General features: G+C 38.1%; 1 protein-coding gene and 1 long non-coding RNA gene across 14 annotated transcripts; both read right to left on the bottom strand.

Moving 5' to 3' along the window:
• Positions 1–4,019: 4,019 nt before the first annotated feature.
• Positions 4,020–5,645, bottom strand: LOC112749951 (uncharacterized). The gene is made up of 3 exons (XR_003175279.3): positions 5,506–5,645; positions 5,154–5,408; positions 4,020–5,065 (listed from the first exon to the last, which is right to left on the bottom strand). It is a non-coding gene; the product is annotated as an uncharacterized lncRNA (long non-coding RNA).
• Positions 5,646–7,890: 2,245 nt separating this feature from the next.
• LOC112749950 (uncharacterized) lies at positions 7,891–21,363 on the bottom strand. Of its 13 annotated transcripts, none has more exons than XR_011873282.1 (16): positions 20,857–21,363; positions 19,887–20,552; positions 19,117–19,323; positions 18,704–19,015; positions 17,823–17,944; positions 16,521–17,663; positions 15,468–15,609; positions 15,179–15,338; positions 14,659–14,822; positions 14,021–14,106; positions 13,652–13,751; positions 13,048–13,109; positions 10,545–10,704; positions 9,418–10,282; positions 8,374–9,051; positions 7,891–8,240 (listed from the first exon to the last, which is right to left on the bottom strand). XR_011873282.1 is itself a non-coding variant. In XM_025798401.3 (14 exons), exons 1-14 carry the CDS (start codon positions 21,013–21,015, stop codon positions 10,256–10,258), a joined length of 3,510 nt encoding a protein of 1,169 aa, XP_025654186.1. In that variant the 5' UTR covers positions 21,016–21,363; the 3' UTR covers positions 9,240–10,255. The 13 variants fall into 13 exon arrangements, 3 of the variants coding, with proteins under 3 accessions (XP_025654186.1, XP_025654184.1, XP_025654185.1); XR_011873281.1 differs by having other exon boundaries at positions 9,418–9,929; XR_003175276.3 differs by having other exon boundaries at positions 7,891–9,051; positions 9,418–9,929.
• Positions 21,364–21,597: the final 234 nt, after the last annotated feature.

Below are 21,597 nucleotides of genomic sequence, written 5' to 3'. Positions count from 1 at the left end.
GAATCATTTAATTTTTTTATAATTAAATACTAGCCAATTTTTTAAAAAATTGTTGGCCCTAGATTTTTTCTATTTTTAGTTGGATCTCACTCTCTCTCTCTTGTTTGTCAAGCAGTCAAAACAAGCAAAATATAAGAACGGTCGAGTCATCATCTGGTGAAACATGATAGTCGGTTTTGGGGTTATCAGCTATGGAAATCGTTGCAACAAGATCAAGGTACTTGAAATTGTAGCAATAGTTAAGATGGCCAAAGATGTCTTGTGCTCTGTCTCAGTCGTTTTCATTGTCACGACCTAAAATGAAAATAATCCCTTAATAAGCTTAACAAATTCGATTATAAAATAAATTAAAATATTATAAATATTTTAAATAAATTTATAAATTTTAAAATAAATAATTACATATTTTTAATAAAAAATAAAATAAATTAATAGAAATGAATTCTGTTTATGATATATAGAGCAGATAACGTTTAAGTATTTAGTAAAATAGGTACTCATTGCAGATTATTATTTTTGAATAAAAATGCTCACATAATTAAAAATTTATTCTTGAAAAAAAAAATTTTCTTTTGAAAATGGAGTAAGTTTTGCAATTCAATAATTAGACAATACATCTATAATTAACATGAGACTATATAAATATTATCATAAAAATAATTTTATTTAGAAAATAAGAATTTATATGAATAAGTGAATCAATAAGGGAGTTCTCATACAGAAATCAAATCAAATAGTCCACTTTGGCAGCTCCACCTCTAAGGTAGCCATTTCCTCTTGTGTGTCCGTACGGAATAACAGATCCAACGTGTGGCCTATACATTAGGCTAGCAACGCCCCTGCTAGCTGAAGTCTGAGTCAGATGTATCTAGGTTAACGTCATGACCGTCGTTAATTACGATTTTCTAATACGAGTCTCCCAAACCAATTCAAAACATATAAGTTCAAATATTACATATTCTTGAATCTTTCAATATATGAGGTAGTAAATCAAATCAAATAATACTTTCTTATCCAAATTATTTTCAATCATATTTTTTCAATCTTAAGGCATTTCAAACATATTTCACAATTTCAAAATAAGGCAATTCACTTAAATAAAATATTTGGAGAAGAATTTTACTCAAATACAACTTTCTAAATGGCAATACCAAAATGCAATTTTTTATATTACTATAGAAACTGCTACTGGCAGTAGTGGTTTAGGGGAGCACGTAAACCGCTACTGGCAACCGCGGTTTACGTGGAAGGTGGTGCTAACAGAAACCGCTATAGGCAGCAACGATTTTTGTGTTAGGTGGCCTGGTCATAAACTACTACAGGTAGTAGCGATTTATGTGTAATCTATGTATATGGTGCTTGGCTATATAGACCTCTCCAAGGCATCGAGGTAGTAGTGGAGTGTCATTTTTTACAAATGGATGGTGAGAAGAGTTTTCTAGCTCTAGTACATTACTCTGGGAAAATTCAGAAAAGCAAAAGACACGGTGTTAAATTTACGGATAGGAAACCGCTTAGCCTTTCTATCCGGTCGTCGAGTACGTTGGCAGAGATTAAAAACAGCAAATTATAGAAGCTCGGTGTGTGTGGGACAAAATGGGTAAAAAAGATGTCCTAGAAGATTTCCATTGCTGTTGTGTCAGCTGGTGTGAGGTGTGAAGTATGAGACGTTTGTGATAGGGGCATCAGAGCCGAATCCTCAGTCGACGACGATGGGTGGTGCCTCAACGTTGATGCATGTGGTAGCACCTTCTTGTCCGATCCCTGATCCTCCATGTGTTGCGGTTGGTACTGCTAGTATGCCTCGTGGTGTTCCTGATTTTGAAGTTGAGACTGGACCGGATCGAGTTGAAAATGCGATGCGGGACGATGATTTGGATGATGACCCGGTCGACATTGTTGGGGACAATGATGATGATATTCCGAGCAATACACATATACCCCATAGGCCATTGGATTTCGGCACACAACAATATCCTCCACACTTGTCAACCTTGAACTTGGAAGCCATAGGCCAACAGGCGGACGTCGATGCAACCTTTGGGGGTTAGGGTCTGCATGATGCAACTGCTCTAACGGAATTTCAGATTGGCCAATATTTCCAGAGTAAGGAGGAAGCTATGTTGATCTGGCGTGGAGTTGAGTACAGGGTGATGAATTCAGACCATCTCAAATACCATGGGAGATGCAATGAGTTCGGCAAAGGGTGCACGTGCATGATTCGTATCACGCTCTAACAAAGGAAGAGCACTTGGGAAGTTAGGAGGTACAACGGACCACACACGTGTTTGGCCACATCGATATCGAGCGATCATAGACAGCTTGACTATCATGTCATATGTGAGAGGATCTTTTCGTTGGTCAGAGCGGATGCGTCGGTTACGATTAAAGTGTTATAGGAAGCAACTAAGGCAACCTATGGTTTCAGCCCTTGCTACAGGAAGGTCTGGATGGCGAAGCAGAAGACAATAGCATAGATCTACAGTGACTGAGATGAGTCTTATGGCGAGTTGCTCTGTTGGATCCTTGGGGTGACATCCACCATGGAGGGTACGATTGCTCTGTTGAAGACCTCTCCGTTAGAGTGGGTGATCAGGTTGATGAATCAACTATCTACTTTCATCGTCTTTTCTGGAGATTTTCTCCCTGTATTGAGGCTTTCCGACACTGCAAACCGCTAGTCAGTATTGACGGTATGCACTTGTATGGCAAGTATGGAGGGACTTTGCTGCTGGCTATTGCTCAAGACGGAAACTCAAATATCTTGCCCATTGTGTTTGCACTTGTGGAAGGAGAAAATGTAGAGTCTTGGGCATACTTTCTGGCCAACCTGAGAAGACATGTGACTCTACAACCAGGTATTCTGGTGATATCTGACAAGCATAACGGCATCAAGGCTGCACTAGACGCACCTGATAGTCTTTGGCTACCTCCTCATGCTTATCGAGCATTTTGCATTTGACATGTTGCCGCCAATTTCACTCTCAGCTTCAAGGGGGCAGGATGCAAGGAGGCTACTAGTGAATGCTGCTTATGCGAAGACAGAAGCCGAGTTTTAGTATTGGTTTGATATTATGAGAACTGAAAATCCGGCCATGTGTGATTGGACAAACAGGATGGAGTACGAGAGGTGGACACAGTACAAGGATGGCGACAGACGATATGGCCACATGACGACCAACATATCTGAGTGCGTTAACTCAGTTTTGAAGGGCACAAGGAATCTACTAGTGACTTTGTTGGTGAAGTCGACATATCTGAGGCTTGCAGAGCTGTTTCTTGTTCGAGGTCTGACGGTAAAGGCACAACTAGGATCTGGGCACCGGTTTGGCCACGCGCTTGTGAAAGCCATTGAGCGGAACTTGAGGGATTCAAGGTGCTTCACAGTTACACTGTTCGACAGGCATCAGTCTGAGTATACCGTGGTGGAGACTACTCCTACAGGTAACTACTCCTACAGCATGTCTGAGGTATTCAAGGTGTATCAAATGGGCTTTTCACCTTGTATTCCAGAAGGGCTTTGCCCCCTATATGATGGACCGATTGTCATCCCTGACCCTAATATGAGACGTGCAAGAGAAGGGCGACAACGATTCACCAGGATCCACAACAACATGGATGACGCTGACCCTAGTAGACCGAAGTGATGTGGCCTATGCAGACAGCCCAGCCATACTCGTAGGAGTTGCCCTCAACGAGGCTCGACGGCCGGGTCCCAGATTTAGATGTTTTCATCACTTTGTATTAGGTTATGCAGTAGTTGTTGTTCATCTTGGTTATTTAGTTGTTCAATCCTACATGTAAGGATGTCGCAGTAGTAAGGTTTGCATTTGTTCTTGTTTTAGGTAATGCATTAGTACTTTGTTATCTTGTAATGATGTATTTTTTTTCATATCAGTTGTATGGTAACGTGTTGTTGGTAATAACGTTAAAATTGATTTCCTCTAACAAAAAACAGTTCGAAGATCATGTAATGTAGTAATTGTAAGCGGGTAATTAAAGTCAAACAGTCATCAACATAAAAATAAAACATAACCGATAATGCTAATGCAAATATATAATCATACAGTCATAACACATAAGTATAAAACATAACAGCCGAAATAAATATAAAGTCATACAGTCATGGACATAAATATATAACATAAGCGGAAAACAACTAATGAAACCAGCACAAGACCAGGATCTAATCTTCGCCATCATCTTGCTCATCGTCCCCGAATGCACCAAGTAAATGAGAACCTATGCCACATCGGGGAGGACGCTTCACTCTAGTAGGTCGATGGGGCTCATGTGCTACCTCGTCAGTTGGCGGGGCCACTCCAAATGTAGATTGGGGCATTCGGCCCATGGTGAACCATGTGTCATACGAGCTACCTGCAAACTCGTTCAAGTCGACCATGTACTGTGCCTGATAGTCCGGTGCCTGATACTCTAGTGCCTTAACCTGGATATCTGGCATCTATGGATGGTAAGCTGGGGTATCGGGCTGGATATCCGGCATCTGCGGATGGTAAGCAGGTGCATCAACCTGGACTTGGAGATGTCCGTCATCATCCCTATGATGGTCGCGAACTCTGCGTAGAACTGTGAACTACCCATCTGATCGTCTATGTCCATGGTCATCGTAGTGGTACCGAGATCAGCATGCATCTGTGCACTATCGTGGAATGCTTGAGAACTGGATCCAACTGTGAATGTCCCACCCCCAGCCCCAGTCTTTGTGTCTCCACTAGTCCCACCACCAATCTGGGTACCACCACCAGCCCCCTACATCTAGCATTGGCCCGACGAACATGGTGCTCGCCAATACCTCCCCCGTCCCCACTTGCCTCATCCTCCTGCATCATATCATTTAACCATCGCAACTCCTGACCAGTGTCCAGGGCACCAATACAATGGCGTCTCTTGACATGCCTGTTGTCCGGCATGTCGGGCACTTGTACTCTTGGTGGTGCCTATGACGACCCTCTCTGAAAGGCCTCGGCCGGTATCTCCTCGTGCCTAGGATCCGCGAATGCGGATCTGGGGAAAAGAACCCTGTGCGCCTCCCGGTGCCACCAATCTAAGAACTCAGTAGAGGGGCATGGATTAGGCACTCTGTCGATAGTAAGGACGAAATCAACTATGTTCTGCCAGTGTAAATGCCATACCTGATAGTAATGGCGAAATCACCTATCTCTGACCCTACCGTCCTTAGCATGCAGCCAGTTTATGTTCAAAGCCCCCTCAGGAACATGTTTCACACCGCCAAACTATGGGACCACCCTATCAACTTGATGCCACTCAATGATGGCAAAATATATCAGGCTGGTAACTGCTCGCCATAACCGACAATGCTCCTCCATAAGTATCTCAGGATGAACTACAGCAAGTACGTCGAGGCCGGAGTAAGGCTCCCATACAATCTAAAAATTAAACATTCTTGAACGTTAGAACAGAACGTATATATAGTCAAAATGATGAACCCCAACTAATGAAACCAACCACAGACATGAAACTTACATCTCGAGTGCTCAATCGATCTAATGCAACACGATAGTTTATAATCCTTTGCTTCTTTCCAACATTTGGTGGTAAGTATGCTGCCCACCTGAATGATAGTAAGCGGTTTAATGAAGGTATAACACGACATATAATATTTTATAAACTTCAAACAAATAAAGAATATCTGGATGCCAACGGAAATGAAAAATTCTCAAACCCGGAAGGCTTCAAAGAGGGAAATCGCCAGAAGATCCAACTCTATAGCAGTTGGAGAGGACCTACCAAGTTGATAACATTTTTATTCGCCACCCGACACATGTATCGATACAACTATGCCAATGCGGCGGACTCCCAGCTATAACTGTCCATGTCATCAAGATTCGCCACAAAAGGGCAACCACCGAATATGAACCCGGTTCACACTCTTGTCCCTAAATAACTGAGTGGATAACAACTCCATGATATAGGCACGTGTGTATATGCGAACAATATCCTCGGTCGCATCTGCTGGTAACACCCTAAACCTCTCATGGAACCATGTGAAGTGGATTGTCATCTGCTTGACCTTATTTGGCGGTGGCAGCTCACCGAATAACTCCTGAAATCATTCCCAAGCTGGTCGGCCACCCTCTATGAATTTTTCAAACTTTGCCAGACACTCACTAACGGCTTTTCCATCAACAGGCAACCCAAGCTGAAACGTCACATCTTGCAGCGTCATGGTGCACTCTCCAAAAAGCATACAAAAAAGTGTGCATCTCGAGACGCCACCTCTCAATTAACGCACAGACCATAGGTTCATCCAACTAGAACTAACGACTGTTTAGCCTGGCCAAGTGGTACAAACCAGTCCTCTCTAAATAAGGTATGATTTGTTCATGTATAGGCATATTTTGTTGCCACTGAACGCACCATGCAGGAAAGATATACACACAGCAGTTAAATTCTACCTGATACACGAAAAGCTCTAACTATTAGACCAAATAAATAAATAATACCACAACTAAACAATTAAGCAATTAAATTATTATTTAATTAAGAATTCAAATTGTTAAATCATTAATTTATTAAATAATTAAAAAAATTCAAAACGTATTAATACTAAATAATTAAAAATTATTCTACTTCATACATGCATAAACACGGAATAACATCCGCATTAAATCTAACACCCTAAACTATAAATCCTAATTAACCAGATTGGTTTTATATGATAAAATTGGTTATTAACCAGTTATAAAATTTAAAAACCGATTTTTAGTCAGTTATAAAAATAAAAACTGATTTTGAAAAAAAATTGGTTTTTGAATTAAAAAACTAGTTTTTGTAAACATAAACCCTTTTTGGATAAAAACCGGTTTTTGGACCAAAAAAACCTATTTCTTAAAAAAATGTTTTTTTAAAAATCGAATTTTTAAAATAAAAAATTGAAATTAAAATTTTTTAAAATTTGGTTCTGGTTTTGTTTAACCAGTTAAAAATCGATTTTTTAAATTTGGTTTTGGTTAACCAATTTTGAAAAATACGGATATGATTTTAAATTTGTTATGTTGAGTTAGTTAACAAAATGTGGTTATGAACTTATAATTTTTTATCCGGTTAACGACATTTTGGTTTTTGGATGTTCACCCCTAGTACATTCTACATCCTAAAATCCAATGTCTAATACTCAACTATAAACGTTAAATTATAAATTCTAGCTCCTATACCATATATACTATATTCTATTTAACAAATTCTAATATTTAGAAAAAATAAAACAAAGTTAACCTCGTCGATAATGGTACTGGCAATATGGGCAACGCCGTTCAGTCGGCACAAGCTCTATTCATCTGCCATGATGTCCAATTGATGGTCAGCACTGAGAAAACCCGAATCCACTTTCAAAGTGCTCCTCCCTCTCTCTAGAATTTTCTCTCTCTAAGAAAATTCCAACTCCACACCAAATGAGGAATCTGCAACTAGCTTCCACTAGCGGTTTACATTCACGCATCACAACACATAAATCGCTACTACCTGTAGCAGTTTATGACCAAGCTTCCTTCCACAGAAACCGCTACTGCCTATAGCGGTTTCTGTTAGCGCCATCTTCCACGTAAACTACGACTGCTAGTAGCGGTTTACGTGCTCCCCTAAACCGCTACTATCAGTAGCAATTTCTATAGTTATATGAAAAATTGCATTTGCGTATTGCCATTTAGAAAGTTGTATTTGAGTAAAATTCTTCTCCAAATATTTTATTTAAGTGAATTGCCCTTCAAAATAAGTAAGTAACAACCAATACTTCAATGCTTCAAAAATACATATTCGAATAAAATCAAATGTTTTAAAATAATATAAAACTTCATCAAATATATATATAGTCTCATGTGCATATTAAAATGAACTTAACAAGGATAAATATTTAGTTTTAGTAAATCGATTATTCAAGCCAATTTAAAATTATTTGATAATAATATTTGTAAGTATAATTATAAGTTTAAAGTACCATATATCAAAATAATTATAGATGCAAGGCCAAACAATTATAAATGTAAAGCCTATTCACAAATTGGTTTCAAGGGACTCAAGAGACCAAACACGGAGTGCCAAGATAAAAGGTGAAAAGGTTAAAGTAGAGTGGAATGAAAGAGCACAAAATTTGGATCGAGATAGTAGCAACAACTTCAATTCTCACTACAGCAACATCAACAACCACCCCAGTAGCAACAACATGGGGCAACCACGATAACAATGGCAGCGAATCCAACACCCTACGGTAGTTTAAAATTGAGCAAAGGTAGAAAGGGACATCAAGCAGGATAGGACAAAGTCAATAATAAAGCTTTATGGCAAATCAATAATAGAGCTTTATGGCAAGACAAGGCAGAACAAGATTAGTCTTACCAAAGAAAAAGGGGATGGAGCATCAGCATCTCCGATGACCCTCACCGGCAAGAACAGAATCGGCAAAAGCAAAGTGGAGCTAGGGCAATTGCAAAGTTTCCAACGGTGACTTCCGGTCACGTCAGCGCCGTTCCCGACGACCAGAGGCGTGGTGGTGCAGCCTGCAGCAACGGCGAAGGCGTACCAGCTCATCCCTCCTCGCGGGACTCTCCTTCTCTCACTGGCCATCGCGTTTCTCTCTCCTCTACAAGCTCCTCACTTTCTCTTCAAAGCCCCGTACGCCGCGACGACGACAACAAAGCTCCCTTCCGGCGACAACAAAGCTCCGTTCCAGCGACAGCGACAAGGCCCGGCAGCGACGAGATGTTGTCCCCTTCCTCTATTCTATACATCGCGTCTTTCTCTTACACATGCGATGGCTTCTTGTGGCAGCAATGGAGTCCTCGATGACGGCAGTGGAAGCTCCGGCGAAGTCAGGAACGGTCTCCAGAGGCGACGGCGAGACAGCACCACCTCTCTCGCGTTTCTTCCTTTCTCCTTCCCCTATTCCCTCCTTCGATCTCCTTCTCCCTCTCTCTTCCTAATCCGCAACAACGACGACAACGGCAACTCCCAACTCCGCCAGCACTGTCCCTTCCTCCCCTCTCTTCTTCCCGATCCTCACTCTCTCCGCTTCTCCTGTGAGTGCGTGTAGCATGTGAGGTGAGAGATGAAAGTGTTTGAGTTAACTTTGAAATTAGGGTTAAATTTGAGAAAAGAGAAATAAAGATAGTTTGGTAATTTTTAATAAAAGTAAGGAATAGAGTAATAATTAAAACAAAAAAATTAATTATTTTGAGAATACCATTTATTTATAAACTCATCAATTAGTTTCAAATAGCTACTCTAATTTAAAAATTAGAGATAATTTAATTAATTTCCTTAGTTCATAAAAGTAAATTTAAATACCTTCAATAAAATAATTTCTATAATAAAAAGCTGAATTTAATAAAATAAAACATAACTCATTCATCATTTAAATTTTCTGAAAATAAGAAGTGTTACATTCATTCTTGGTTCCTCAGTGCCTTTGCAGTCCTTCAGTGCCTCATTTGCTTGTCATCCAATGCATTGTATCATCAAATTCAACCGAAATCATCACAGTTCAATTGTACTGCCGTGCTGTCTGCAAATTCATCAGGGCAAATGCGTCTTCGTTGCCTTCATTATCAGTCTAGGCACTTACCAATTACCATATATCCATTCCAGATATCCATATCAATTGTATCTTGGAAATGCTGAGAGGATTTTGAAAACACCCAGCCACACAGAGGGCAAAAACTCTTCGGGCTAGCTTCTACTCCTCGGTTAATAGTACATAGCCATCAATTCATCGAAACTGCTGACGAACTTCAGATTCCATACTGCCCCATTTCATTGATGACATGTGAATAATATTTATTATAGTCGAGAGATTCCCAGAAATGACGCCCAAATTTCCCATGTTTAGGTTCCTTAATATACCAATTGTGCAATTCTTTTAGGCTTCTATCGAACTTCTGCTTTATGGAAAGCACCTGCAAAATAAATTCAGCCAGACAAGTCAACATGTTTACTAGGACCAACCATTTCAGAAGGCGGCTAAGATTTTCCACATTGGATGTTCCATTTCCTCATATGCTTTCTACAGCACGGAACAGGGCCATTGAGTATTCTGATGGCATTGGATCTCACCAGTACTGAGAACATCAACAAGGCCCCTTTGGACTAGAGAGACATATGTAAACTTGCTGACTGCATGTGCTGCTAAAACCCTTATGTTTATAGAAAGTTAAGCTGGATCAGCTATGCTGAGAGCAACCTGGGTACTTTAAATCCAGGAAGACACTCCAAAACTATTTAATCATCCATGCTTTATGCTTACCATTTTCTGCATGTAAAAAATAATAAAAATTGATGGCTCCCAGAAAATATGAACAAAAATATTTATACCAATTGGTTAAACTAACTTCCCCAAGCCACGCTAAATCCATTAACAATATTGAGTTGAAGTGATCTACTTGGTTGCCTATTAAGCTGAGAGGACGAAAAGGAAGATTAGTGGGTGTAATTTGTAGGAGAAAACTATCACTCAAATTATCAGACCTGCAATGTGTTGTGAGGTTGAAGATGTATATTCATGCGTGGATTACCTGAGGTATATTGATTTTGGAAAGTTTGCCCGATAAATTTTCCCAACTGCTTCCAGTCCTCCAAACACCAACTGTAAGACAAGATCGGAAATCAAGAGCACATTGCAAAATGCTTTCAATAATGCCGCCTACTGCCCTTGTATCATCAGAGAGGAAACATCTGAAATGAATATACCCATTAATACACAAAACGCCGATTATTAGAATCCATCAATCAGATGTGACATACATTACTAAATAGAATAATACACAAACAAAAACAGAGCCTCATCCTACTAAGCAAAGACGACTACACAAATCAAATGACATCAATATGCTCTGTCATGGATCATGCCTAAACTAAATACATAAGCATGACATACTAACTTCGATACCTTACTCTAAGTCTACTAGTTTGGATCCATGAGAAAACATTAGTTTCCCCATTTACATATGGATAGAACTCGTGCCTATCTCATCTCCCGTTTCCCCATTCCTTTCCCACAATCCTTTGGGTGCGGCCCTTTTAACTCCATAACAGATTCTCACCCTTGTGACCCCTATCCATTTTCCAGGACAGGCAGCCCCTAAAACAACAAAAGACCCTTAATCATTTACTTTTTGAGATCTGCACAAAAGAACTAACAACAACAAAACAAAAGAACTATGGCAACTTAGTATCCACAAAAGAACTATGTACAGAAGTTGCTCTTCCGTCAGACTGAAGTACATAAACGCAGTTATCAATCTAGTTTACAAGATGGGTATATGGCTATGCAACCACAAATCCAGATCCACCAACCAGTAGAGATTGCATGTTGCACCAATATAAGCATCGCTGTCTTCCAGAGATGGTATTAAAGGGGAGAATTTACAAAGAAGAAAAGAATTTAGAGACAGAATTCATAATTCAATATACAACCTCGAGTAATCACAATTACTAAAAACACTAGCTCTAAATTGTCAATAAGAGTAAATCACCATTTCTGACCATCAAAGATGTGAGCGCTGACAAAACAAACCATAACAGATTAAAACTAACTTAGTATCCACAAAAGATTAGATCTGCTTGACAAAACTAACAAAAAGCGTTAATCACAGGTTAATTTTGTTGAAAATACCATTATTACCCTTCACTCTTTTTCCTTTCTACCTCTTCCTCTTCTGAAATCAAAATTCTCTCCCTAAACATCATAACACCCACCAATCTTGATCTAATTGGATGCAAGAGTTGAACCATTTGGATGTGTATTAACAATATTACCTTCCAATTTAGACTTAACCATAGATGCATCCATTGAGAAATTAGTCATCTTGCCAGCAAGGGAAATTACAAATTCACTATATGGAAATTTAGAATACTGAACCACTAAATTTATAACAACTATCACTCCTAACAATGAAATTAATCTCTTGGTTCCAGAGACATAGGAATTTGAATCCCAAATTCATCTTTTAATTTGCAAAAATGCAAAAAAGTACCAAGACTTAACAGGACGCTATGAACCGAAACTGAAACTTCGTTGAACAGTGAACACCCATCATCAAATGCTTCTCAAAGTTCAAATCTTTGGACTTCAATTAACATCTTTGTGCTAAAAACTTCCATGGTCAGGTTCAGGTTTGTGGAAACATAGTTTTGATGATTGCCACCTATCATCCAAATGCAACTATTAATGAGTTAGCTTCCTCACCTCTGGAGATGTCAGAAGATGAAATTGAAGCAAACCCATTGAGATTAACCACCGAAAGTTAATAACTTTGGATCTTCACCGCTATCTCCAGCAACAACTCATAGTAAGGTCTCTTTGGTACTGCAGCCATCAAAGCCAACAATGAGGACAATGGAGCCTCGCCTTCTTGTTGTTCCATCAACGGGGCCGTAGTTATGTTTCGCCTCGTACTCGTCTAAAAAAAAAAAGATTATGATCGAAAACAGGATACATTGGCCAGATCTAGCCATTATCGAATACATCATTGGCGGAAACTGGCGAAATCATGGGATAGTAAAACTGAAGCTGAACTATTCCTCTTCCTCCTACTGCAATTCCTCTTCCTCTTGTTCTTCGTTTTCTTGTTCTTGTTCTAACTCTTCGTTTTTAGCTTTCTCATAGTCGTAGATTCTAAGCTTCACTGCGAAATTATTTTGATTAAGTGTAATTTCAGATTTGAAAATTTTAGGGTTTGTGTATGTTGGGTGATGATGGATATTGCGTTGGTGCTGTTAGTGATGATAGTGGCAGCGATTCTTAGAGAATTTTAGAAGAGGAAGAGATAGAAGAAAAAGAAAGGGGAAAGGAAAAAGAGTAAAGGGTAATAAAGGCATTTTGAACAAAATTACCTATGATTAAGGTTTTTGTTAGTTTTGTCAACCACATCTAATCTTTCATGGATACTAAGTTAATTTTAGTCTGTTATGGTTAGTTTTGTCGACGCTCACATCTTTGATAGTCAAAAATGGCGATTTACTCTTATCAATAATAATCCCCAGTAACTGGTAGGCAACAAATAGATGTACACTCACATGCATAATGAATCAGCAAGATATTCCATATGCACTGACTCAAGATCCATCATATCTTTCACCTACATAAATAGGAATATCCAAAGCATTTTATATAACAACTGAATTATAATGCTATACAGATTATATTTTGTTTAACCCAAAAAGACATGAAATTGACATTCAGTGAAATAGAAGAAAATATATAACTGTCCTAGTATCATGAGTTCGTCTTGCAAGTAGAGATAAAACAAATTCCCAAGAAGTTGGGTTGTTTGGTTCTTCACAGATCGTATTTATGAAGTTGAAGTTGCAGTTTCAGTATTTTCTTTGGTGTCGTTTAATACTACTTACTTCTGTTTCCATTGTCATTATATAGAAAAGAAAATTTTTATCAGAATGAAAGGAGGATAAGATATAATTATAACCCTCAACAGATAATACAGAAGAAAAAAAATGTAGCACAGCCCACTCTTGTGCGTTCCTAAAAATGCAATTCCATTGAAGCAATTATTGCAATTAAAGTAGGCACTGAACTCAAAAAGCTCTAGCAATGAAACAAATAAAGACCCAAGATAACTAATAACAACTAGATAAATATATAATCAAACGCAGCAATTCAAACCTTATGCTGAAGGGAATGAAGCAACTTGCACCATGACACACGAGATAATTGTGATTCTACATACTGCTGCAAAGTAGATACAAAATGGTTGATCTGATGCCTGTCAGTTAGAGTAGAGCAAAGGATGCTTAGAATAACAAATATGCTTTTAAAAGTTAGTCCTTAAAATATAGAATTTATTCAAGAAACTATTTAAAGTAATGCTCATTAACTTCCCCTTAATAGACAATGGAAAAACATTTGCAAACTGCTGAATTTCAAATATTTTCCATGTCAAAAAACACTCAGCAGGTTAGTGTCGCCATCCAGACCACATGGCCCAAACATTCAGCATATCCTTGAAAAGATAGCAAGACACTTGAGCAATACCTCATCATTGTCAATATATTAAGATGTTGTGTCTCATCATGGTGTAGTTCAGAATTCAGATCCTTCTCAGTTGTATGCACCAAATCCTGTTCATCAAACCCTTAGTAGTCAACATTACTGATAGCTCATGCATAGAATTTGTTGCATTGCCGTTATTATCAACCAACCATACATGTATTATCAATTGATTCATTGAAGGTATAATATTGGTAACCATTGTTTGTAATTTAAATAGGGAAGCTTCTACATGTGAGATTTCCATTAAAATCTTATAGACATTAAATTCACAATGATATTTGTAGAAGACAATACAAAAAATGGTGGTGCATAATAATGAGCTACAATACATCAAAATACAACAACAAAGGTTTATCCCGCTGTGTGGAATTGGATACATGGAACAAACGACACTATTGTATCGAATCATGAATCATGTTTGCAATCGGCTCATCTATGCTCATGAGGGTAGATGGGACCTTAACAAGTGCTTTATAGAAGAACAAACTTTAATTTCTACTCTAAATAACCTTAAGAAGTGCCGTAACAAGACCCTAATAACATGGAAAATAATTATCCAAAAATGGAAAAATAAGCTAAAGGGGAGATAATAAAAAACATAAAATTTCATCAAACCACACCTTTAATGAGCGCCATACATCAGTCAATGAGAAAATGGCAAGCTTCACTTGTATCAAAAAGTTGAATATATCAGCATATAGTTTAGATGCAGCAGGTGTCAAAACAATACTGAGCGGCCAATCCACGCGGTAACCTAGTCCTAAGAAATCGAAAGAGCGTACCCCTGACATTATTTGAAAATTCATTATCAGATATTATACTTTCAGATACCAACATCCACAAAGAAGTTTAAAGAAAAAAATCAAATGACACTGTAGTGTTCTAACACAATAAATAAATTGATAGAGTAAAAGGACTTCTGTTAGCAATTTAACATTATTATGGCCGCATAGCTGGTCATTGTAATAATGATTCTCTGTGGGGAAAAAATTATATATATATATAGCCATTCCCAAGACCTTGCGTTAACGCGAGATGTTTGTGCACTAAGCTGTCCTTTTTCTTTAGGAAAAGCAACAATTGGATACCAATTACCAACTGGCGAAATCACCTTTCTATAGTATAGTAGTATGGATGTACCTATAGCAGAATTGGAAAGAGGTAATTTTCCATGTCCTTTCATGTACACAAACAACCTATCTTTATTAGGGTCTTGTTCACAAGAAGACTTCTGAATGGCCAACTCAAGTAGACCTTGAATTTCTGAGAGTCTCTCATTTGCTTCTGTAACAGACCACTTCTGTGATTTCAAGTAAAACAAAGAATATAAAAAGCAAATGAATGAGTAAATTTGCATCATTATAAACTATAAGCAGGTCATATCCAAAGATTTTGCAAGTCATCGTGTAAATCAGGATCTGGGAATTACATGATGCCAAAGAGACAAGATGAACAAATCTGCCCAGTCTGCTAACTCCATGAAATGATATCGCCGCAGTGCCAAAAGATGCTCTTGCAACTCAAATACTTCCTCAAGCACGTTGATGGTTAGTCTGCTAACATACTTGTATCTGATATCTTTAAAGAAAAGCAACATTGGAGTAAAACACATTTCTTAGATGGAGCAGAAATCTATATGGCATTGATCTTACCTAAAAGGATAAGCTCTTAATTTAGTGAAGGTCTAGAGTGCAGTAGTAGATTACTGCTCATACAGAATACACAGTTAGTAACAACTGTCACTGACATATCCATAACTGATTGAGTATTGTAAAGACCCTAACTGAATCCCCCTATATAAATCTCACGTACTCTCTATCATTCTCAGAATAACAATGACCATTTCAGAATCACTCACTCTATATTCTCTGAATTCTAGTAGGCCTGGCTGTTATTACTGCAGAATACTATCATTTTTAAGCACCATCAAATTCAAAAATGTCTAAATCAATTAATACTATTTACAGCTTTTCCTTATGGACTTTTTACTTCTGGATCATGTAAGCGTGCAATGTAGTTCCGCAGTTCCTATCACCAAAATAGTCCCTGATAGAACTGGTTCAGATCAACATAGAATGTTCATTCAAGAGTGTTTTCTTCTTTCTTTTTTTTTTCTTTTCCAATGTGACCAACAAACATAGAATACAGAGCGATATTCCAGAGACTCTAACTACCCTATTCTTTTCATCAGCAATCCCTAGACTGATTTTCACTCCACCAGTTCACTTGTGTTTATCGCAACTCCTAACTAATGAAAGGCCCAGCTGCAGCTCTATAAAAAGTCCCTTAAACATCCTTGCATTCCGGTAGTTAGGCACATACCGATTTCATCAGAAAAACAAGCCAATTCAGAATTATTGCTGAATCGGACCTTCATGAAACATATGCAGAGGAAAAGACTACTAAAGAAAGAAATATAAGAAACTTTAGATAAACCAATCAATAAGTTAACCATAATTAATGAACACAAAGATAAGGATACTGAAGCATGATTTCCTGCAGTAAGCATTTGTCAAGTATAATATCAAGTGGTATCTCAAAGGCTGGTGAAAAACTGTGACTGTGCTTAGCACCACAATTCTTAGTATCACTAAAACTATGTAGCAATCTTTCCCAAGTGCTCCCTCCAGATACAACTGCATCTTGCTTATGGTCCATCAAGTCCAATGAAGCACCAAAATTTTGTTTGGGGATATCAGCCAGCCCATCTTCTGTACCAATTCCCATTTCACCATATTTAGTATTCTTGTTACCGTAATTGGCTGCACTACCATTCAATGGAATTGAAGATGCACTTGTAGCTCTAGAACCAATGAATAACTTGTCCATATAAACCTTACATGGGTCCTCCACTGTCGAAAAGTTTACGTAGGGGAAAGGACGTTCATGGTTGGCTTTGAATCTTTCTCCACTCCCATCCATCCAGTGAAGCAACTCATTTCTTGTTAACATTGGATTCATACTAAGGAGATTAGGAATATTATATTTATGACCAACTTTTTGCAGTTGTAAAGTATACAAATTTGAAGTAAATGAATTATTATCAGGTTGAGCCTCACTTGTGGTTGTCCAAATAAAATTATCCTTAATGGAAAAAACATCATGGCATGATATGGAGTATCCCAGGGATCCTGGTTGCTTTTCAGTTATCTTTCGCACAATTGATTCATCATCATCAACTGAGTTATTCAATAAGTTCCCCATTTCTGAATAACTGTCAGTCATACTGTATCTATACTGAATACTGAATGCACAAGGGCACTTTGAATTCCCTGAATTTAGAGGATTAGACATGTTATTTGATATCACTCCCTCATGGGAAGACTTTAGCAAATGATCACTGGCATCTGTTTTATCACAAATTCCATGTGAATCACTCCCTGGCTTCTCATGATGACAACAATCCTGTATTGAACTATTCAAGGTAGTACCCTTCAAGAAACTTAAAGCAGATAACTGATTTTGTCCCCCAACTATGAGACAAGGCCAGTCATGATGCTGATCAGAATCCAATTGCTCTTCAGAGCCATTTAAGGACAAACTCTCAGATGAACTGTACATATCATCCAACAAAGATAATTCGTGAAGTCTTCTTGAGGAATCAGAGTCCATACTATCAGCATCCCTGAGAATTTTATACAAAATCAATTAAGTAATTACAAAGGGAAGCGCAGATTTAGGACAAAAAACAAAATGCCAAATAGCAGATGAGACAAAACATGGCACTTAGTGAATGTATCTACATGCTCACAAAAATTTGGGAGAGAGGAGACTGGGACATTACATGTTTGAACTTCTTTTATCTGCTGTTGAACGGACAATAGATTCATCTTCTTCCATGACCTGTTCTAGTTTGTCAAGATCTCCTCCAACATTATCAACAGATACTGAAGCATGTGTAGCTACCTTCAAAAAGAAATCAAGGGGAAAACATGGAAAGAAATAAGAACCTGCTCGTAAATGGGAAAACAGTCTTTTTTTGGGTCTCCATATCAATTTTAGTCCCTAGTGGGCCATATCTTATGCTTTCACTGCCCCTTAAGTGGCCCATCCCAAAATCTTAATTTTGACGAAAGTAAAAAGATGAGAAATATCATTGGCAGCAGCTGATTATGATGAAACAAGTTTACTCCATATAAGATTGTTCATTGCTGCATCATAAACTATCCCAAAAGAAACACCCCTTCAAAGAATAGAGGAAATTTGCATTTGTTGGCACTTCAAATTTCAAACATTGTATTAACAAGTAACAGTTAATATAACAATTATAGCACAATATCACTTCTATTTCAGTTCTAGGCTTAACACCATCAAGATGGCAAGAATCATGGTTGCATGAATGTTAAAGAAATACAGAGAAAATGACATTATGACAACACAAAGTTGAGAAATAAATATATTTCAACTATATCTACTATGTCAAAATATTGTTTGACATTCAAAACTAACCATATTGTTACCTAAATAATTGTACTAAAAGAAAATAAAATGTCCACATCTGGTACAAATATTCAATAAAGTTGGCTCAGATATTTTCTGCAGTTCCACATGTTTAAATACGCTAGCCTAGTAATCCCTTTCTTTTCTCCGAATACAAAAATAACTGAACGTAAATAAAAGTGACAAGTGCACATACACAAGGATCAAAATTTTCAGTATGATTACCCGTTGGTATCTGATTTCTAAGCTGCTGAGTAGGCTATCAATTTTTTCATTCATCCTTTCAAAATAGTTTTCCCTTGCGATCACCATAACATCTATAACATCTCTGCTGAAAGTCAACGGAGAAGAATAAGATGTAATACTACTAGCAAAGCCACTCCAGCAAGGAAGAAAGTCTTCAGAACTATGTTCTACAGAAGTAACATGTACACAAAGTTCAACCAATTTTAACAATACTTGCAGCTGCTGACCGGCTCTAACAAGTGGAACCAGGAAGTCTTTAAGAAATTCAGGAATGGAAACATCATCTCTCACCTGATGTTAGAGAGTCCCACCATAAGAATCAAAATAACAAGGTTATACAAAGTTATGATGCAAATAAAAACTGTCGATAGCTCAGAAAAGGCAGGAATTACTCTGATATGTGTCGATGGAACGTCCATAGAATTGCCAGATTTAAGATGAGACTTAGGAGGTAAACACTCCATGTTTTCTACAATAAACTCCTTATATGGGTCATGTATTTCTGCTTTGAAAATCCACGATCTTATGAACCCACAATATGGTTCACATGATTGAAGAAAGAGAAACTTGAGAAGTGTACAATGAGCAGTATCAGCAACCTAAATTTCATAGAGGTGTATATCAATATAAAGAAAATTCAGAAATGTAGAAAAGAATGTATATAGGCAATATGTTTTAATTCACAATACAGCATGTGCAATGCAATTTCTGGAAAGTAGGTAGTTATCCACAAGGCCACAAAGGAATAATCCCCAAACCCCCTTCCCCCTTCCTTTTTGCATTCGCTAGAAGGTGACATATGAAAGTGAGTAGCAATCTATAAAGCACAGTAACACCATTTCCGGGCCATGCCCATGTGTCAAAGACATTCTCATGTTCGTTAAATCCACATCTTTTAATCCCTGGAACCAAAATAGAGCAGAGCAAAAGCCATAATCCAGATACAAAATGATGCATAAAAATATGATAATACAATGGCAGAAGCTTAGAGAACAAATGATCCCTATATCTTGATTTATCTTTTAAGTTGGGTCTATTTTGTCAACAATTTTACAACTATGCTAATAACTCTCGCCAATCATGATCTGTAAGAGTTTTACACCCTAGAATAATAGTAGAATAAAAAGAGATGGATCATACGTTGATATTCACGTACACTGACCTGTAACTGTGCATACAAAAATGTCAATAGATCTCCTCCTCTGTAGTAGTGACGAAACTCAGCCGTAGCTTCAGTAATCACCTCCTCCAGAGAAATTTCCGAAAAGCGAAGGACCCACTTTTGTAAGTTGCATATGCTTGCAAGGGCTTCAACCCAAGTTCTTAATTCTTTAGTATGCAAGTAAAACTCAAGCAGCGTAATTTCAGAATGCACTACACTCTTCAAACATCCGGATGCAGGGAAATCAACATCAACATCAACATCCTTTGATGAATGTCTTAAAGCTATAGATGCATGAACCGTGTCCAATCCACAAAGGTACCCTTCCAAGACCTTTCCCACAGCAACTGCAAAGGCTTGATTAACAAGACTATAAGGAGGGGACTCTTGATCATTTTGACTTTGAAAACTGTCCTGTAGATTCATAATTGTAAAATAACCTACAAATTCACGGATAAGAATAACTAGAGAGCTGGTGGACCCTATAGATGTAAGCAAGTTTCCCAAAGATCGAGTGCTGGAAGCCCGATTCCAAAGACTGGAAATGTGGTGGAAGGTCCTGTCAGCTGGATCAGAACAAAATAAGGCAGAGAGTTGTTGGATGCTGAGAACAGATGATTTTACACCTTGCAAAGCATTTGTCGCCAGCCTCACAAGACTTGATTCCTGAGGCCAAAATAGTAGAGGCAAATCACACCATGTACTGAGTAGTGCTAGGTAACCAACTTTTTTCAGCCAACATCAACCAACTTTTTAAAAATTACTTTTGTTTATCTTAAATTCTAGGCCTAAATCATAAACATTTAACCTTATATCCTAAATTATAAATCTATACACTAAAGTTAACTAATGTTTGCTAACTAAAAGATGATTCCCTATACTTCCTCCAAGTGTATGTACTAACCCATTCGAAATGCATAGAAAGAAAACGTGGTTGTTTTGTTGGGATTGTAAATGCAAGAATACTTACAGAGAGAGCGGAGAGGGTTTGATCTGAGACGGAGGAAGAAGGAAACGAGGGGCGGAGTCCACTTTCAGAGGGTATGGATTCCCATGTGCTTGGTGGAACCCATGGATCTTGCAGCCTCAAATTCTGCAACAAAAATGCAAATCTCGCATCCACACCCATTGGGCACTGTCAATTGAGCGCTCTCACTAACCTTTTCGGCGTTAGTCACTTCTTGCGGAGGCGGCAACGCCGCAAAGGACGAGGCTGAGGGATTCTGAGTTACCAGGAAGCACACTGCTCGGCGAATGAAGACGGGAAGCAAGTGACCCTCTTGGTGGTGCTTAGTATTTAGAGCAAAAGTCAAGTGATTTGAAAAGTAACGTGAATTTAAAATTGAACTGGTGAGTGATGACTTGATGGTTATGGTATAATATATGAACAACAAAAAAGGAAAAAGAAGGGGGGGGGGGGGATAACAAATAACTAGATGAGTAGATGGCATGCGGTATGAAATAAATATTGTGCAACAAAAAATGTTTGGAAAAATAAAAAAGCTATTTGTAAAAATGTTAAATGATCAGTACTTTTAGGCTAAAAAATTTAGATACAGAAGTGGTGTGGAGTGGATCATCTCCAGTGAAAAAAATGAATGGTGTCTAATGTACCTTTTATTGTTCTCTCTCTTATTGTTGAGTGATGATCCATATCAACAAACCTCGGCTTCAGCAGCTTTGACCGAGCACCGCTAAACGGAAAATCTTC

This window comes from Arachis hypogaea, chromosome 15 (genome assembly GCF_003086295.3).
Source record: "Arachis hypogaea cultivar Tifrunner chromosome 15, arahy.Tifrunner.gnm2.J5K5, whole genome shotgun sequence".
NCBI lineage: Eukaryota > Viridiplantae > Streptophyta > Magnoliopsida > Fabales > Fabaceae > Arachis > Arachis hypogaea.
Note: the sequence above shows the minus strand (reverse complement) of the source record. Positions and strands in the feature narration are given on the sequence as shown.

Coding starts and splice junctions, on each gene's coding strand:
- LOC112749950 (XM_025798399.3), bottom strand. CDS start 21,015: ATGGGTGTGGATGCGAGATTTGCATTTTTGTTGCAGAATTTGAGGCTG. Junction 20,553..20,856: donor AAACCCTCTCCGCTCTCTCT/GTAAGTATTCTT, acceptor TTTTGGCCTCAG/GAATCAAGTCTTGTGAGGCT. Junction 13,752..14,020: donor AATATATTGACAATGATGAG/GTATTGCTCAAG, acceptor TCTAACTGACAG/GCATCAGATCAACCATTTTG.